The 16,947-nt window shown below is 35.4% G+C and overlaps 5 protein-coding genes across 6 annotated transcripts in view; 3 read left to right on the forward strand and 2 right to left on the reverse strand.

Annotated features, from left to right (window-relative positions):
* The first annotated feature begins 343 nt into the window (after positions 1-343).
* LOC118276503 (probable cysteine--tRNA ligase, mitochondrial) lies at positions 344-2,226 on the forward strand. Its single transcript, XM_035594847.2, has one exon. The coding sequence runs from the start codon at positions 344-346 to the stop codon at positions 1,877-1,879; it is 1,536 nt and encodes a 511-aa protein (XP_035450740.2). The 3' UTR covers positions 1,880-2,226.
* Positions 2,218-9,283, reverse strand: LOC118276045 (transmembrane protein 39A). Its single transcript, XM_050707434.1, has 8 exons — positions 8,902-9,283; positions 8,351-8,629; positions 6,774-6,913; positions 6,587-6,685; positions 5,996-6,215; positions 5,324-5,492; positions 4,164-4,303; positions 2,218-3,550 (listed from the first exon to the last, which is right to left on the reverse strand). The coding sequence occupies exons 1-8, from the start codon at positions 9,142-9,144 to the stop codon at positions 3,299-3,301; spliced, it is 1,542 nt and encodes a 513-aa protein (XP_050563391.1). The 5' UTR covers positions 9,145-9,283; the 3' UTR covers positions 2,218-3,298.
* Positions 9,284-9,390: 107 nt separating this feature from the next.
* LOC118276048 (membrane-bound transcription factor site-2 protease) lies at positions 9,391-11,391 on the forward strand. Its single transcript, XM_035594179.2, has 2 exons — positions 9,391-9,601; positions 9,675-11,391. Exons 1-2 carry the CDS (start codon positions 9,527-9,529, stop codon positions 11,088-11,090), a joined length of 1,491 nt encoding a protein of 496 aa, XP_035450072.1. The 5' UTR covers positions 9,391-9,526; the 3' UTR covers positions 11,091-11,391.
* On the reverse strand, positions 11,347-12,273 carry LOC118276507 (LYR motif-containing protein 2). Its single transcript, XM_035594858.2, has 2 exons — positions 12,071-12,273; positions 11,347-11,705 (listed from the first exon to the last, which is right to left on the reverse strand). The coding sequence occupies exons 1-2, from the start codon at positions 12,110-12,112 to the stop codon at positions 11,484-11,486; spliced, it is 264 nt and encodes an 87-aa protein (XP_035450751.2). The 5' UTR covers positions 12,113-12,273; the 3' UTR covers positions 11,347-11,483.
* A 3,213-nt stretch (positions 12,274-15,486) lies between these two features.
* Positions 15,487-16,947, forward strand: part of LOC118276044 (sine oculis-binding protein homolog) — a 29,097-nt gene continuing 27,636 nt past the window's right edge. For both annotated transcript variants that reach the window (XM_035594175.2, XM_035594176.2), the window contains exon 1: positions 15,487-15,761. In XM_035594175.2, coding sequence (XP_035450068.2) covers positions 15,684-15,761 — 78 coding nt within the window. In that variant the 5' untranslated portion in view covers positions 15,487-15,683. The remainder of the gene's footprint in view (positions 15,762-16,947) is intronic.

Raw genomic sequence — 16,947 nt, forward strand, 5'->3', positions numbered from 1 at the left:
GACTTTCATTTTTCATTCTTACGGGAGGTAATGTAAATGTAGATTCCATTGATGAGACATTAAAAATTTATTATAAAATATCATAAGGTATTGAGACAATTTTTACAAATAGTTTACGAGAATGATATAGAATAGAACATTTACTAAAACGTAAAATGAAACGTATGTGTCAAACCTGACATTTCTGATAAGACCATGTTCATGTTGTTGACATCTTGTCAGTTCATTTTGTTCATTGTTCATTTCATTGATATCACTATCAGCTGTTGTTAGATTGAGTTCAGTGCCCATTGCCCCCAGTGGTTTACTATTTCGTGTCCATGAACTTTACGGCTGATTGAAAATGAGGAAAGTGTTCCCGGTTATCTCAAGAAGACTTTCACACGTGTGTAGTTTAAAGCCGTATAAAGAGACGAAATGGCTGATGCCAAATGGAAATCCAACGGGTGCGTATATTTACAACTGTGTTGCGGACCAGAAAGTTCCAGTAATACTTAACGACCCTCACATAGCCACTTGGTACTCATGCGGACCTACAGTGTACGACTCGGCTCACATTGGACATGCGAGCTGCTACGTGAAACTCGACATCATTCAACGAATAATAAAATCATTTCTAAACATAAAACTTGTGACTGCAATGGGTATTACGGATATCGACGACAAAATCATCAAAAAAGGTTTAGAAACAAAGACACACTTTCAAAATATCGCCAAACAATATGAGCATGAATTTTGGCTTGACATGTCTTCACTGAATATTGAGAAACCATTAATTATAACAAGAGTGTCAGAACACATCAACTCCATTGAAAGTTTTGTTCAGAAACTTATTGACACTGAGATGGCTTATGTCACAATGGATGGTTCAGTTTACTTTGATACAACAAAATATCCATCTTATGGAAAATTACAAAGACCACAGACTGAAGGAGAAGCGGCTAATGAAGAGAAAAGGAATAAAACTGATTTTGCTCTATGGAAGGGTCATAAACCTGATGAGCCTTCATGGAATGTGAAATGGGGTAAGGGCAGGCCAGGGTGGCACATAGAGTGCTCTGCTATGGTCAGTAAGGTGTTTGGGTCGCAGATAGACTTCCATGCTGGTGGTATTGACCTCCAGTTCCCCCACCATGAGAATGAAGAGGCTCAGTCATGTGCATACCACAACACTAGACAGTGGGCCAACTACTGGATCCATGTTGGCCACTTACATGTGAAGGGTGATACTAAAATGTCCAAATCTCTGAAAAACACTTTTTCAATACCTGAGCTGTTAAAGTCACACAGTGCTGATGTCTTTAGGATGGCTTGCCTAACTTCCAGTTACCGCTACCCAATGGAATATAGTCCAGAAGTTATGAAAACTGCAGAAGAAGTCCTAAACAAATTCAAATTTTTCCTAAAAGATGCATTTATTTACGTCAATAACAATGCAGTAAGTAATGGGGATTACAAAGATAAGATATTAGATGATTTACAGAAAGTTGAAGAGGCTAACATTAAGGCTTTGCAAAATGACTTTAATACTTCTGTTTGTATTAATAATCTGCTAACATTAGTGAGTAACGCAAACAAAGTAATTAGGTTGGACACTTCTGAGTACTACCCAGTACCTATTGTGTTAATAGCCGAGTATGTGACAGACATGTTGACAAAATTTGGACTGAAACTGCAGGACTCTGCTCAAGACAGTGTACTCTCAAACTCTCTAATAGATACTCTTGTGGAATTCAGACATACTGTGAGACTGAATGCCCTCTCTAGGAAAGATAAGGAGGTACTACAAGCATGTGATATTGTTAGGGATAAAATGAAGAAAATGAAAGTACAGATCAATGACAGCAATAAAACGTCTTCTTGGGTTTCTGTAAAGTAACTCGTTAAACTAATTACATATTAATGTAATTTTTGTGATAACATAAAATCATATAGGAATTGATAGCAGTTAATATTTTCTCTAACTCATTATAAGTTCTTTGTCACTACACTATTTATATGTATTATTGTTATTGTATTTTTCCAAACCACTGAGATTAGAACATGTCTATAAATAAAGCAATAAAATGGTTTGTCATGATTTTTATCAAATGATTTTATTATAGGGCTTTACTCTATCAGTACCTCACTGTACTCAATAATTTTCTATAGTGTAGTGTAATGTGAATAATAAACTGATAAATATTACATGTTAAGATATTGAAATAAAAGTATATCTCCACTGTTCATTAAAGTTTTTATTATCATAATTTACTTACATTCAAGTCCATGACTAGACTATGATGAAATGAGATTTCCAGGGTCTATGTCACAAGTATAGAATATAAACTAAAAAAGAAAAGTTTAACTTTATGGCAAGTATAATATATTGTTCAGGATTTCACATTTTGTGTCATCTTGTTGTGTTTGGTAATTTTGACGTTTACACGTTTTGGCGGGAACACGAGTATTAGGTACGCACAGATTACATATACCATCGTCATACAAGAAGTAAAGTAATAATATGCCATGCAAGAATACAAAAACTGTGGTTATTACATTATGCAAAGCAGGAAATTACCTTTGCTCATGATCACCAGAGATGGGTGAATTCTAAACATAGTAATGGTCTAATTACCATCAGTCTTATAATAATTTCACATTCAATGTTATGTAACTTTGTTCAAAAACCGATTCCTTATAAATACATGAGCGCAGTTCTAAACAAACATTAAGTACAATTGACACAACAATTAGAAATTCAACAAGATATAGATTTTAGTATTGCGAGCTTCGTTATATTGAGTTCGGGAATCCACTATGGAATGTTAACTGACCATTGACACACTATGCCCAATCTCTAAACAATATATTGAACCTTACCTATATACTAAAGAGTTTGTTAACTAAAAGAGTTTTCGCTTAGAGGAAGAAATCTTTTCTTACACAAAATAAATGATAAATAAAATATCTCATAGAAAAACAATAAAAAGGTAACCTTTGGTAATAGAAAATTTCTTATTTTATAAGTGTGAGTATGAAAGACTAGTCTATAGAGAATATTAGCGGTAATACATCAGATGTATGTATAAGTTAACCAGTATAAAAAATTGGGCATTAGCGGGTCCAAACATTATCCTCTTAAACCACACGACTAGTATAACATAATTAGCAAATCTACCGACTATAACTATTTCTGCAAACCGATACTACACGCATACACAAAACTCATACAAAAACAATACAACGAAGCTGGCAACACAGAGGAAACAAATTTTGTGCGCGGGAAACATTCAATCTTAGGAATATAGATTATCACTTAATTGGGCACAGAATGTAAGGGGCCGTTTTTATCTTGTATCATATTTTCTGCTTTATAGACTTTCCAAGCGACTAAATAGTCGCGAACCATTTTAAACAGTGTGTAGTAGTTTATGAAGAGTAATATGACTATTGCTAGGAAGTTGTGCCATTGTATGGAACTGAATAGTAGACACAGCTGTAGTATTATGAGGGACAGCTGTAGGCATAGCATGGCGCATAGTAATAGCGAGGGGTTCGCGAACACCGTCTGAAAAGAAATAATATTTACATTAATTTGGATGCTCTAGAAAATAAAGGAGAGCTCTAATCTCGTTTTAGATCCCAAAATTGGAGCATAGTAGGGTTTTATAATTATCATAATTTTCGGTATCTACCTAGTTGTACATTCTGGAATTATCGTCCATATTGAATATCAAGTACCTAATATCACTGACAGAAAGCTCATGTAGGTGAAACAGAGGGCAATTTATTTAATAGGTACCACTGAATCTGATGACCACGTTTTTAAACTACAGTTAATGGATATTGTCAAGTGCGCGTTAGTCACCTTCTAAAATCCTTAGTCTTTGGAACCCCATTAGATTTAGATTTCAGTCGTGATCGTACCACTGCAGAGCAAAAGCCTTTCCACCCTCCTTCCACTCCTCTCTGTTTAAAGCTTTTTGCGGCTAATCCCTAAGGTTCCTTTTTAAACTCCTATGGATTGGTACCTAAAACCTTTAAAGTCTTTGGAACCTCATGCTATACTTAATACTTATGAAAACTAACCACCTGATTGTTGATACGTTAACGAAAATAATGAATAGTAACTCACATGAAAACGAGTATGCACGTAAGTAAAGTAATCAATAATTACTTACATGAAAACGAGTATGCACGACGGAGGCCGGGTCCGCAGCGACGGCGGGCGTGGTGGCGATGTACACGCGACCCTTGCACGACACGCGCGCGCCGCGGGACCACATGCGCTCCGCCGACCACGCTTGTATCTCGTTACCGTCTGTGGAAGTGTGAGGGTTGGTTAGTTTAGATGTGCAATTTAAATATTAATCGTTAAATATATTGCGAAGCGGCGGAATCAGGAATGGCGCTTTGTTTTATGTTCGTTATACTAAATACGAGAAGCAATATCACATTTAGCCATCATTCATTCAGCATTGATCATCATATTCAATTATGCTTCGTATTCCAGCACTATTACCACTTTTAATTTTTTCTATTCACATTATTTATTTATTATAATTTATACTTTCTTTATATTTCATATCAAACATCAACAACCTATTAGTGCCCACTGCTGAGCAATAGCCTCTTCTCACACGAAGAAGGTTGGAGCATTAATCAACATGTCTGCTCAAGGCGAATTGGCGGTTTCAAACTTATAATTTAGAAATTATAAACCCCGGTTTCCCTCACGATGTTTTCCTTCATCATATGCCACTGGTGTGTAAATAAAGTACACATCGGAAAAAGTTACGTTGGTAGATACTTGCCAGGTTTCGAACCCGCACCTTATGCATGAGAGGCAGGCGTTTCAAAACCTCCGGGCCACCACGACACCTTTAAATATTCGGACATCTATAAATTAGATGACTTTTTAATCCGTAAGAAATTACTACATAAAAGTTTTTGCTACATGTTACCACTGCCACTGCTTAATTCACCATAGAAACACCAGCAGACATTCATTACGCTTCATAACACAAGTCTCAGAAGCATAATACGAATTAATCGTTGGGGTAAACTCAGATGAAATAACTGACAAAAATTCGTTCCTACCATCAGTCAACTTCTTATAGGTGATCACATTACCACATACGCTCGAATACGGTGAAACTGAAACACTACGCAATTTTAAGTTGTATAAAATATTTGCTATCTCTGTCTTTTATAATTTTTATTTTTTTGAGCAACAGTATACTTATCGTTGAGAGCATCTTAAAATTGAGTGGCGTTTGAGTATTTGAACAATAGTGTTCTTCTTTCCACATTACACATACAAAATGCTGCTAAAACTGACCTGTACAAGAATTATGGTCAGGTTTCCACCGTCCGAGATGTAGCGCGGACCGGTGCGGTACGTCGCAGTACGTCGCACTGACGAGCTGGCTCACGTACCGGGCGAATAGACCCGCCCACACAAACGCGGTCTGTTGTGACGCTGCGTATACCTCGTAGTAAAGATATGGCTGGAACATACAGAAGGGGAATATTAGTTGTTTCTTTAAAGCAGTAATCTTGCAGAACAGCAGTTTTTACTATTAAGTAAATTGTGTGCAACTTACCCCATAGCCTAAGTAATGTTATAAAATTGCCACAGTAAAGCAAATCACGAAAATAAAAACGTATTATTACAGAACAAGAACATATCCCTACTCAAAAATTAATCTACGTTAAAAAATTTATAAAGTGCAACATTATATTATATCCGTTTGTTACAAAACGCACCCTAAGAACTGCAAAAGTAACTGATCACGTTTACATCAACTGTTCAGGCTTGTCCCAGAAATGTATAGAGCTTTTCAATCACAAAAACAATGAGCTACTCGCCGGTCAGTGCAGTCCATTATTTGACATCATGCACGGAAAGTATATGGTACGTTTGACAATCACAAATGCCAAGCGCCGAATACCGAAATATTAAACTGAAGTTTGAATAATAGTTTCTTCTTTCCACATTACACATACCAACCTGTGCAAAAGTACATGGTATAAAACTGGAGTAGTAAGCTCCAACAACGGAATTGAATATGATTTTCTTCATCCTATCGTTGAAATCTTGCCGTAACGCGTCCACTTCTGTCCGTATCTGTGCAGCGTCGTGCGTGCAACAATGCAGTGGAGGGTCGCTTGTGTTCAGCTCTAGGAACGGCGCTGACTGGAAACCGAATAGCAGGAAGTATATCACGGCCCTGGAAAGGAGAATATTTTAAAGTAAGTAAAGTTATTGTGTCCCATTGAACAAGGCGAGGATAATATGTACTATATCTGTTATCTATACTAATTTTGAGCTGAAAGTTTGTTATTGGAATTCTTATTGGAAAATAGATCACTTTTTGTCAGGCACTTATCCAGGAACTAGAAAAAGATCAGTGTGACCCATGTCTTCTGTTCAGTGTGGCGGAAAGCTTAACTATATTTTGAATGTTTTCTTGTTAAAATCATAAACTTTGATCATACTTTCACACTAAAATCAACTTTAAGAATTTGAATTACGGTTGATTTGTGAATGGCATTAATAAATAATAGTGTAAATGGATAATCATATGCCTGTAATACTCACGGGTATAACAAATAGAATATTTTCACTACTGGGTACTTTAGCACGATGAAGTAGGTGCACCACGAGAGGGCGCCTAGCACCACACCCAATATGAACATCCTGAAATCAAGATTATGATAAACAAAATATTTCTCTGTTAAAGTATTATGAGTTCTATTGTGAAAGTCATAAGAAGTTCCATAATTACCTGGCTGCTATAGTAGCATGTGGCATTAACTTTGGCGCGAGAATGCCCCTTAGTATTGCCAGACTAATACTTAGTAAAAGTTTACGGAATATTATTGTCACTATAAACGCCACCAAGTGAGGGTCAATCAAGTAGAAATTCTGAAAACAAAAAATATAAGATTGTTAGATTGATTATATTGAGATAGTAGATTTTAAACTTTACAGTGGAAATTGATTTTAAGGTAAATAGGACTTTAAGTAAGTAAATAAATGAAAAGTATTAAAAGATTATTTTCTGTTTTTGCAACCAGATGATGTCATTGTGTTGATTTAATATGTTATATGAGATCATCTCTACACACAAACTTAAAAAGATAGGTAGTGTAGACTTAATTAATTCATTTAAACAATAAAATGTGATGCTGCTAATATCAGCTTCACCTGTATTCCCAAGTCACACTTTCCTGGGATAAAAAGTAGCCTATATGTTTTATTCGAGACATTAATCTACCCCTGTTAAAAATTTCACACCAATTCCTTCAACCGATTTGATGCTTCAAATAGCAGTAACGTTTGTTACTGTAAATGGAGCAAACTTTCGCATCAATACTATTAGTAGGATAAATACTTATTTCATAATAATTTTATTGTCATCTACAAATCATAACCTTTTCATTTCTTTACAAATCAATCAATAGTAATAATACTTTTACCATCAACAATTAGGTCAAACACTGATAGTATATTTCACTACACACATAGAAACAACCCTGAGGTCTTATCATAATATTATTAGAGCCTAAAATTAGATATTCGTCCTTGTAACTTGTCACATAAACCATGACTCATAAAAACTTGGTCATAAAGATTAGTAGCAAAATACTTATTCAGGTAATCTATACTAATATCTATAAAGCTGAAGAGTTTGTTTGATTGTTTGTTTGTTTGTTTGAACACTCTAATCATCCGGAACTAGTGGTCCGATTTGAATAACTCTTTTTGTGTTGGGTATGCATTTATCGAGGAAGGCTATAGGCTATAAAACATCACGCTATGACCAATAGGAGCCAAAGAGCGGGTGAAACCGCGATACTGTATTAGGTAATATTAGATAATATGAATTCGGTACAAATAAACAGTTTCTAAGTAATAAGAATGCATTTTGTACTCTATTAACAGTATTTGCCAGCTTTGATTTTATACAGAATATGAAATTGTTACAATTAATTAATTAACTAACTAGGTAGGTAAATAACAAAAATATTTTTATTGAATTTTATATGAAACATTATCCTTAATATCGTAAATGCAGTAAATGGTTTGAAATAAGAACTTATAATTGTAACAAAACTGTTATTTTAATTTAACCTATAGTTGCTAGAATGTGGCAAATAATAACATTTGTGTATGCAAATTGTTAAAAATCCATATTCAAATAATAATAAATGATAGATAAATCGTTCATTTCAATTGAAATCTCATTTCTTATATTGGTTATTTAATCTAATCTAATTGGAGTAGACCATTCCAATACAAATTCATAATAGAACAATCTACCCTCTCATACATTCTAATTGACAAAGCACATGAACTTACCATAGCCTGATTTGTGTAAGAATGTGGCAGCCACCAGGCTGTCCTGTACAGATTCAAGAACTGTAACCCAGTAGCCACAAGTGTAAAGACAAATGTCATCGCTTCAAACAGCAGGTTGCCATCCTGTGGTATGTATGGGAAGGGGATGTGTTTAGGTGCTACCGGCACATCCGCCAACTTCACTTCAGAGACAACATTTGGAGGAGTTGTTGGAGCGGCTCTTGAAGATCGAATCTTCTTGCCACTGCCATTTATTTCCTCATCGGCAACAAATGCACCCTGGAATGTAAATGTAAATTGTTACTATTAGATAACTTACATTATTATCTTTTTATAATTATGATTCCAACACAATCATGTTGTAATTGTTTCAATTGCTAAACTGTATTGCAAAATAAACAATAAATAATTACCTACTACCTACCCATCTTCTCAGTTTATTACTAATAAAATTATAAGATTATGTAAACTATTAAAGACCACTAAGACAATGACGAATTGTAAGTCAAATATCTGACTACAGAATATAACAGATGGAGACTCAACCTTACCTTCTTATTTACACCAGAAGTTTTTTTAGATCCGGGTGGCATCATTTTACTTGTTATCTGCGGCAGGGGCCGCTTGATAAGCGGGTCCTTAATGATTTTTCGCCGCCTAGAGACGGCTGTAGACGAAGTATTGCTAACTTGGGAGTTCGCCCAGCGTCTAGCCAGGAGTATGGTCAGGCAGCCAACGACCGCTGGTAAGAAGAACACGACAAAAGGGCCACTTTCATTTTCCGTACAACTCATCACTCACATGTTAAAATGTTTATTAAAAAGTCACAATATTGTTTTATTTCGCTTATTTCCGATCAACACACAGCACAGTCAATCTGCTGAAGAAATTCAACAGTTGTCAAAGTATTTTTTTTATTTCCTATTGTTTCTGATAAAGACACACACATTCAGCCAAGTGATAACAGACATTTTTAGTACCGGTAGCAAAAAGACAAGTATTCAGTACAGTTATTTTCCGCGTATTTGACGTTTGTTTATTTTATCTGCATTTTGACGCAATCGATTTGCCAATTTTTTCAATGTGACTGTGTAATGTGATGCCGGCTTATTATCATCCAAAAAATGTAAAATGTTACATGTATTTGTTATTGTAAGGCAATAGAAAATTGCAGCCATGTCTTTTGCAATACTGTGTTCATTCGTTATAACTTTTTATGTTGTCATTTGGTTCTTTGACTCTTTTTTCAAGGTATTATTTTTTGAAATGATTATGAAATAATTTATGTTGTTATGATTATTGATCGAATCATTGTTTATTTCAGAGTTGTATGCACTATCCGTATTATGCATTCTTGGAAGGGACTGGTTTAAAGATAGGAATACTTAACTTCACGTGGACAACAACTGCTTTCAACAGGTTTTTATATCGTTGGAGTAAAAATTTAACTCGTATTCTTCGCAAATGGTATACGTGTGGGTACATTTTCACTATCTGGATATTCCTACCATTCGCTATATGGACCTTGCTTACATTCATATTCGAGCATTTTTATGAGACCATTCAAATCAACAATGTACCTGAAATCAAGGCCATGCTGCCTGGTGTAAACATTCCAGCGTCAGATTTCTGGGTGTACTTCTTAGCTATAGGATTTAGTACTGTATTCCATGAATTGGGCCATGCACTGGCTGCAGCTCAAGAAGATGTGCAACTTATATCTGTAGGTGTATATGTATTTACTATAATACCCATAGCATTTGTTCAAATGAATTCTGATCATTTGAACTCTTTATCTGTTACTAAAAGATTGAAAATATTCTGTGCTGGTATATGGCACAATATTGCTACTGCATTTGTGGCCTTACTGTTGTTCTTTTCAGCTCCCATTTTGTTTAACATAGCTTATGAAACAGGGATTGGTGTTAAGATAACAGGCTTCACTGATGATTCACCCCTGACAGATGAAAGAGGTTTGATACAAGGTGATGTAGTTTATTCAATAAATAGTTGTGAAATAAAAAATGCCAATGACTGGATCTACTGTCTCCACATGGCCCATGATCGGTTTGGTATCTGCACTAGTGCAGAATATGTGTCTCAAAATGATGAAATCATGATGGAAACTATTAGGGAAAATGATGTTGTTGAGTGTTGCCGTAAAGATGATTTGTACAGTTTTTGCTTTGAATACATGGAGCCAAAAGTAGTAGCTGACTCAGTGTTGCCAGGCCAGTACTCTTGCTTGAAACCAAGAGATATGATCAAAGAGAAATTCACAAAATGTACAGAACCCGGTGGCTTCTCTTGTCCAAGAGGTATGCACTGCTTGAGGCCTTCATTGAACAACCACACATATTTGATAGTCATTGAAAGAAAGGACAAGGAAGCTGTTCTATATTTAGGGTTACCATATGACTTACACAAGACAGTGTTCATTGACCAGTATTTCCCAAGGATGGCACTGTTCTCTTTCTTCTCACCCTCTCAGTTTGAGAAACTGCTGAGGTATGTATTCATGTTTTCAATGGGCATAGGATTCTTGAATGTGGTTCCCTGTTATGGAATGGATGGTCACCACATAACAAGGAGCTTGATACAAATATTAGCAAAATACTTAAATAAAAATGGTGACTTTGTAACATTTTTTACAGTATTTACTGTGGTTGTTGGCACAGGTGTGACAGTGCCTACTTTAATTTATTTATTCTACCAAGCTGTTACATTAGGTGTATACTAATTTGTATAATTTTTAGTATAAGTCATTGATTGCTTTGACAAATGTAAAGTCTGATATTCTAGTGTATGCTAATGAACAAAAGATTTAGCATTCAGCAGCAAAAATAGTAATTTATGCATTTAAATAAAATGTCCATTACAAATTAGCACAGCTGGACTTAAAAAAATTAAATGACTTGACATTTTTATTTTGTAAATAGCTAAATTATGTGATAAGCTTTAGTATAAATTGTTTTCTTATTATCATTTAAACACAATTTTAGTTGTAAACATGTAATGAAATAAAAGTTTTGTACTATAAACATGGTTTCATTTTTGACACCTTTTTTAAATAATTCAAATGTTCGGTACACTATCACAGATTTCTACATGCATTTAATACTAGTACAGTTATTCAACTTTTACTCAAAGACAAGGATTTTTGTAAATCTTTCAAAGATTTTTGTCCATGATGGAGCATGACTTTGATGGTGGTTTCATCTTTGTGGTGCATGTTGTTCCTGAAGTCTGCTCTAGCCCATTCCCTTAGGTCGGCCTTTGTAGTCTCATCAGGAATTTGTCTGAGTGTTCTAAAGATTTGTCTGTATAACTTCAACACTTCTTGGCGAAGAAGAAACTGAAAATACAAAAATATTGTAGTTAGTATTAGATTGAGATTTCAGCCATAATAGTCCCACTGCAGGGCAATGCCCTCCCTAACTTCTTTCCACTCCTCTTTGTAAAGCTTTGCAAGTTAGTATTATGCTATAAATATAATCTATTAGTATGTTTACTAATGGTCTTTAAATTAAACTTATCTTTGTAGCCACATAGCCATACGACTAACCTTCATACCTATCTCAATAAGACCCTTTAGACGACACATTGAAAAATATCCATGAAGTACTTAGGACGCAAATATCAAAATAAACAAGCCATTAAACATATAATTGGAACCTACGTTAGTCAATAAATGAAATGAAAAGAGTTATTATTAGTTACCTGTTTCAAACTCAAAGTAGTTTTCGGTAATTTGGATGACATTCTTCACTATTTACAAATTAAATCCTATTTGCTTCTTTATAAACTAATTACGGAATTCAATTTCTACTTATTTCATTATTTTCTAGACTTTCATTTTGCGCCGTAAATAAAAATAACCCAAATGCAACTACACTACATATAATAAATATAACCTAAAAACCACAGCTGTTTTTGACAATGACATATGCGTTTTGTTTATCATTAGATTGTGAGCTGGCTTTGTAATAAATTAAAATTATTGAAAAATTTATTAAAAAGTTAAATATAAATGGATATATTGTTATCTAAATGCTTTTCTTCTCTAATATAGAAACTGGACGTGACAAGGTCGCAAGTACTGAACAGATTTGATAAATAACATAACGTAACATTTCGGCTGTTAATCTCTGGAAAGGGAGACAGGATTGGGGTGCTTTTCCACCAGCAAAGCACCTACGTTGCTGCGTTTGGCTTCCACCAATCAAATTCATTGGCACACATTCATAGCACTGGTTGAAACGGACTCAGCTAAGATATCTTTTCTATATGGGGAGATGCATGCTGTGGACGCGTGCTATAGATGAGTGCTATGGATGGCTTCCCTACTATCGATACATTGCATACTTAAGCTGCGCATCTTCCTCGCACAGCTACCTACATAGTTTAGTATGAGTGGAAACAGCCACATAGTTTCATAGCTCAGCTTTTACACCTTCGTAGCATAGCTACATAGCACGTCTCTGATGGAAAAGCTGGAATGTAAAAAATGTTTTAAGGACATTTTAAACTAAAGCACACTCCACATCTTACGATTTAACGGTAGGCCTGTATAATTAAATCGTAGGTCCATAACGTCACACGTTTAGATTTAACTTTGCAGTTTTAACTGGACTGTTTTATTATCATTGATTCGCTACAGTTAAACTGCACAGCCACTATAATAGTATTATGTGGATTAAAAAAAAATGGTTATCGTTTATTCGATCTCGACGCGTCATACACCAAAGTACAATCCTTGAAACGTTGAGACCGTGGAGATGAAAACTTTTGACAACATAAGTTGGGCTTTTGAAACCGAAACACTAAATAATTCTTAACACTAAATATATTTTTAACAGTAGCAGTAACAGTAAAGATGAGCCCATAATACCTATTTACCTAACATAGCTACACCTACTCCTTCTTAGTTGTCCTCATACCCATTTTGGTAGGTGACCGAATGAGATCATCAAAGGTACCTACATAAAAACAACGTAAGGCAATAACACTCAAAACAATGAATTTGTAGTCTGTGCGATTGTTCTCGTTTTATTAAAAATAGTTGTAGGCTCTGGCTCGAAAGGAAGGAGTAGGAACGGGGTGGTTTTTAGTCAGTAAGATTCTGACACTCCCTCTCGCCTCGCACAAGACGGAAGATTAGATTTCCCCGATTAAAAAAAAGGTAAGTACCAATTTTTACTAGTTGTTACTCTGTTACCTATTGTTGCAAAAGAGTGACATAAATACAGCATTCGCTAGCTTTGTGAAACTGTGGAAATACAAATTTCAGACACATCAGACAGGTGCAGGGAAAAGTCAAGTGCAAACGAACTCGCAAGCGTATTTCGCCGCGGTGGACAGACGTCTCGAAAGTTTTGTGACGTGAAAGAAAAAAATATTTTTTATTATAACTTCGATATAGTAATAGGTAAGTATTATTAAAATAATGTACTTAGGTAAGTACCTACTGTGAAAATAAGAATAAACTAACATTTTCTTCGTTACGAAGTCTTACCGCCGTTACACAGACCTTAGCAATTGTAATGTTTACGAAACATAATTGTTACTAAGGAATAGTTTAGGTAAATTAAGTAGGTAATCATTTAATGTCTTTGAGTACAGCAAGTAATTTTGCAATTCACAATAATCCTACCTTTTCATAAAGCGTGGAACACCTACTCGAATGCAAACAAGAAGCCAAAATATTATTATTTAAAATTCTAATAACGGATTATCGTGAGTGACCCGGTTGTGGCCACTTTAAGAATTTTGTCGACTTTGAGGCTTTCTTAACTTATAGTTTTTGTTATCACGAACATATTTTTTTGTAAAAAGTCATTTAACATGTATTAATCTTGCCTAAGAAAACCCTTTTTTTAAAGAACGTCCAGTAAAAAAATAACTGTATAAAAAAGAAAAAAAAAAAGGGAGTTTGTGCCATTTTTGGCCAGATTCGTGCCATTTCTGGCCACGGTCGAGTGCCAGTTCTGGCCATCAAAAAATACAATAAAAGTAATCAAAATTTATTAATTAAATTTGACATTTTAGAAACAATGGTTTTCATTTAGTCTGGAAAATATGAAATATTATTACTTCACTTGAATTTAACTTACAAATAAAGAGATCAACATTTATATGACGTTGGTAAAAGCTGCAAAGTAAACTGACCTCCCTTTGTGTGAAGGCAATTTATTGCATCTCTGAAAATGAAAAATATGTGTTTGTTGATATGTAAAGCCAAGGAAAAATAATAAATAAATTACGATAAATGACTAAAAGTGGGGCGTTTATGTACAAAAGTTTTGGCCAGCCGTGTGGCCAAAGATGGAGAAATTCATAATTTTGTCTCCATTAGTGGCCATCTTCTAATAATCCCACTTCAGAAACATATGGCGACAAAATAACTTTAGTTCCAATTAGACAATATATTCTTCATGTAGTATTAACATAAACATCCAAACAATAAGCATAGATTAAAAAAATAAAAACCAAATCCTCACCCGCTCGCCTTAGCCTTTTTGTTAAGATCTTAACAATTTCACCCTCAACTAAAAAGAATGACTTGTTGCATCGAAGTGAAGTTTGACACATCAAAGCTGCCAACAGTATCAGTGTCTCCAATATTCAATATTTTAAATACTGTACATAACAGAGTAATTTATTTGTCCATGCCTTAGTTATAAATATTTGAAGGCCCAAGTGGCCACAAAGGGGTCGATGGCCACAACCGGGTCACTTGCCCTACATCACAAACTTTTTCATATTTAGCGCAGATAAATACCTAAGTACCTAGTTACAAACTTACAAATTCATTAATTACGTAGTTTGCTAGATTTTCTTTTGTTAAACATAGGTTAAAGAAAACTGCTCATGAAAACTGTCTTTAAAACCTTAAAAATAGCTTTATAATGGAAACGGAATTTAACATCTTACAGTTACAATGAAATTCTTTATCATAGCCAAGTTTACTATGAAACGTAACAATATCATTACACAAAGCGAGGGGTTACTTTACATGAAGCTTGAAAGTGGACGAAAGTTAACCGCCCATGCGCTGTGTCCGGCCCGTAAGCTCCGCCCTAGGTCCGACAGTTCGCGGGAAAACGAGCTTTTTTCATGGCGCTCAACAAAGCGACCAATCATGGCCGACGTCAGTCGCGCTGCGATCGCCGCGTGGACCGCACGTCTCGTAACCGTGTCGCTGCTGCGCGCATAATATAATGTTTACGCGAACGCTAAACTTGGACAAGAAAAACTTTTGAAATTTTTCTGTAAATATTTTTTCAGTGTTATTCTCGTTGTATAATAATTGTAGTGACTATATATATTTAAGATGGACAGTAAAACACCTACCAATCCCTCATCACCGCCAAGGGCTCAAGTGAAAAAAGAAAATGAAGAAGAAATCAAGGTAAGGTTTAGTTACAAATATTTTTGCCGACATTGACGTGGATTTCCGTTGGAAAACCATCATCGTGTTACAGTTTCGTCTTATTGGCAAGCGGCCTGTTTCAGCCGGTCTCGTAATAAGAGACGACCGAATCGTATTTTTAAATTCGATATTTATTCATCTCGATCTGCGAGGGGACCTCCACAAAGGTTCGAGTCTCGGGGTTACGCCGAATAAATTATTCGGTGTTATATTTCAATATTAATTACATTTTGCGATACACAATAAAACGCGTGTAATATCACGTTTTCGAGGCCTTTTCCAGCCATTAAAGTGTGTAACGCGATATCCGAAGCGCGCTCGGATCGCTGTAACCAGAGTCGCTGGATGTTTTGATAATAGATATAGGCGGCGCTGCTGTGTTAGTGTGTACTGACTGGCAGCACGATAGGTGTGTGCGTGCGGGGTAATTTTAGACGTTCCTTTGCTCAAAACGTAACTCGAGACCGTCCCAGGCCACAAGCCGACGCTTCAATTTATTGTTTTCATCTGTTTATCGTAATTATGGACGTATGGTAGCGTCGTCGGTGCGCATTATTGTCGCCGATGGTCGGCCGCCCCCGTGGATTCGCGCGCTTTTATTTTGGCGCCACGGAAATAGTTTGACATGTCAATAACCTCATTGGCGTTGTCCACGCGTTGGTGACGTCACGGGACACACGCGACGATTTGTTACTAAAAATTTGAGGTCGATTTAATTTATTGCATTAGTCGCCTCTCTGTCCTACTTACAAAGGTATCTTTTTTATTTTTAGTATTTTTATTATAGAGATCAGAATAGTAAAGTGAATTTGCGCATTATTTCTACGCCGCCAGAGTCGCAAGATGTAAAAAAAATACATTTAACATGATAATTGCTGGTTTGCGAACATTTCAAAAAGTCGTAAATTAGATGAAGAGTAAATGATAGGCCTTGCAACATAAAATCTTTGAACGGTAGCAATAAACTGAATATAACGATCTGATAACTTGTAAATGCCCTCAACCTGTTATTATGGAACCATAAATAGTGAAACGCATTTCACTTGTGAATGCGTATCAAGGTGCACATTGTTCAGTAAACCAGATGCAAGTACCTGCCAGGGGCTTATCGTAATTTATGCCAATACTCAACTGGATTCAAAATAGTATAAAAAATAATTGAATA

This window comes from Spodoptera frugiperda, chromosome 31, assembly GCF_023101765.2.
Source record: "Spodoptera frugiperda isolate SF20-4 chromosome 31, AGI-APGP_CSIRO_Sfru_2.0, whole genome shotgun sequence".
Lineage (NCBI taxonomy): Eukaryota > Metazoa > Arthropoda > Insecta > Lepidoptera > Noctuidae > Spodoptera > Spodoptera frugiperda.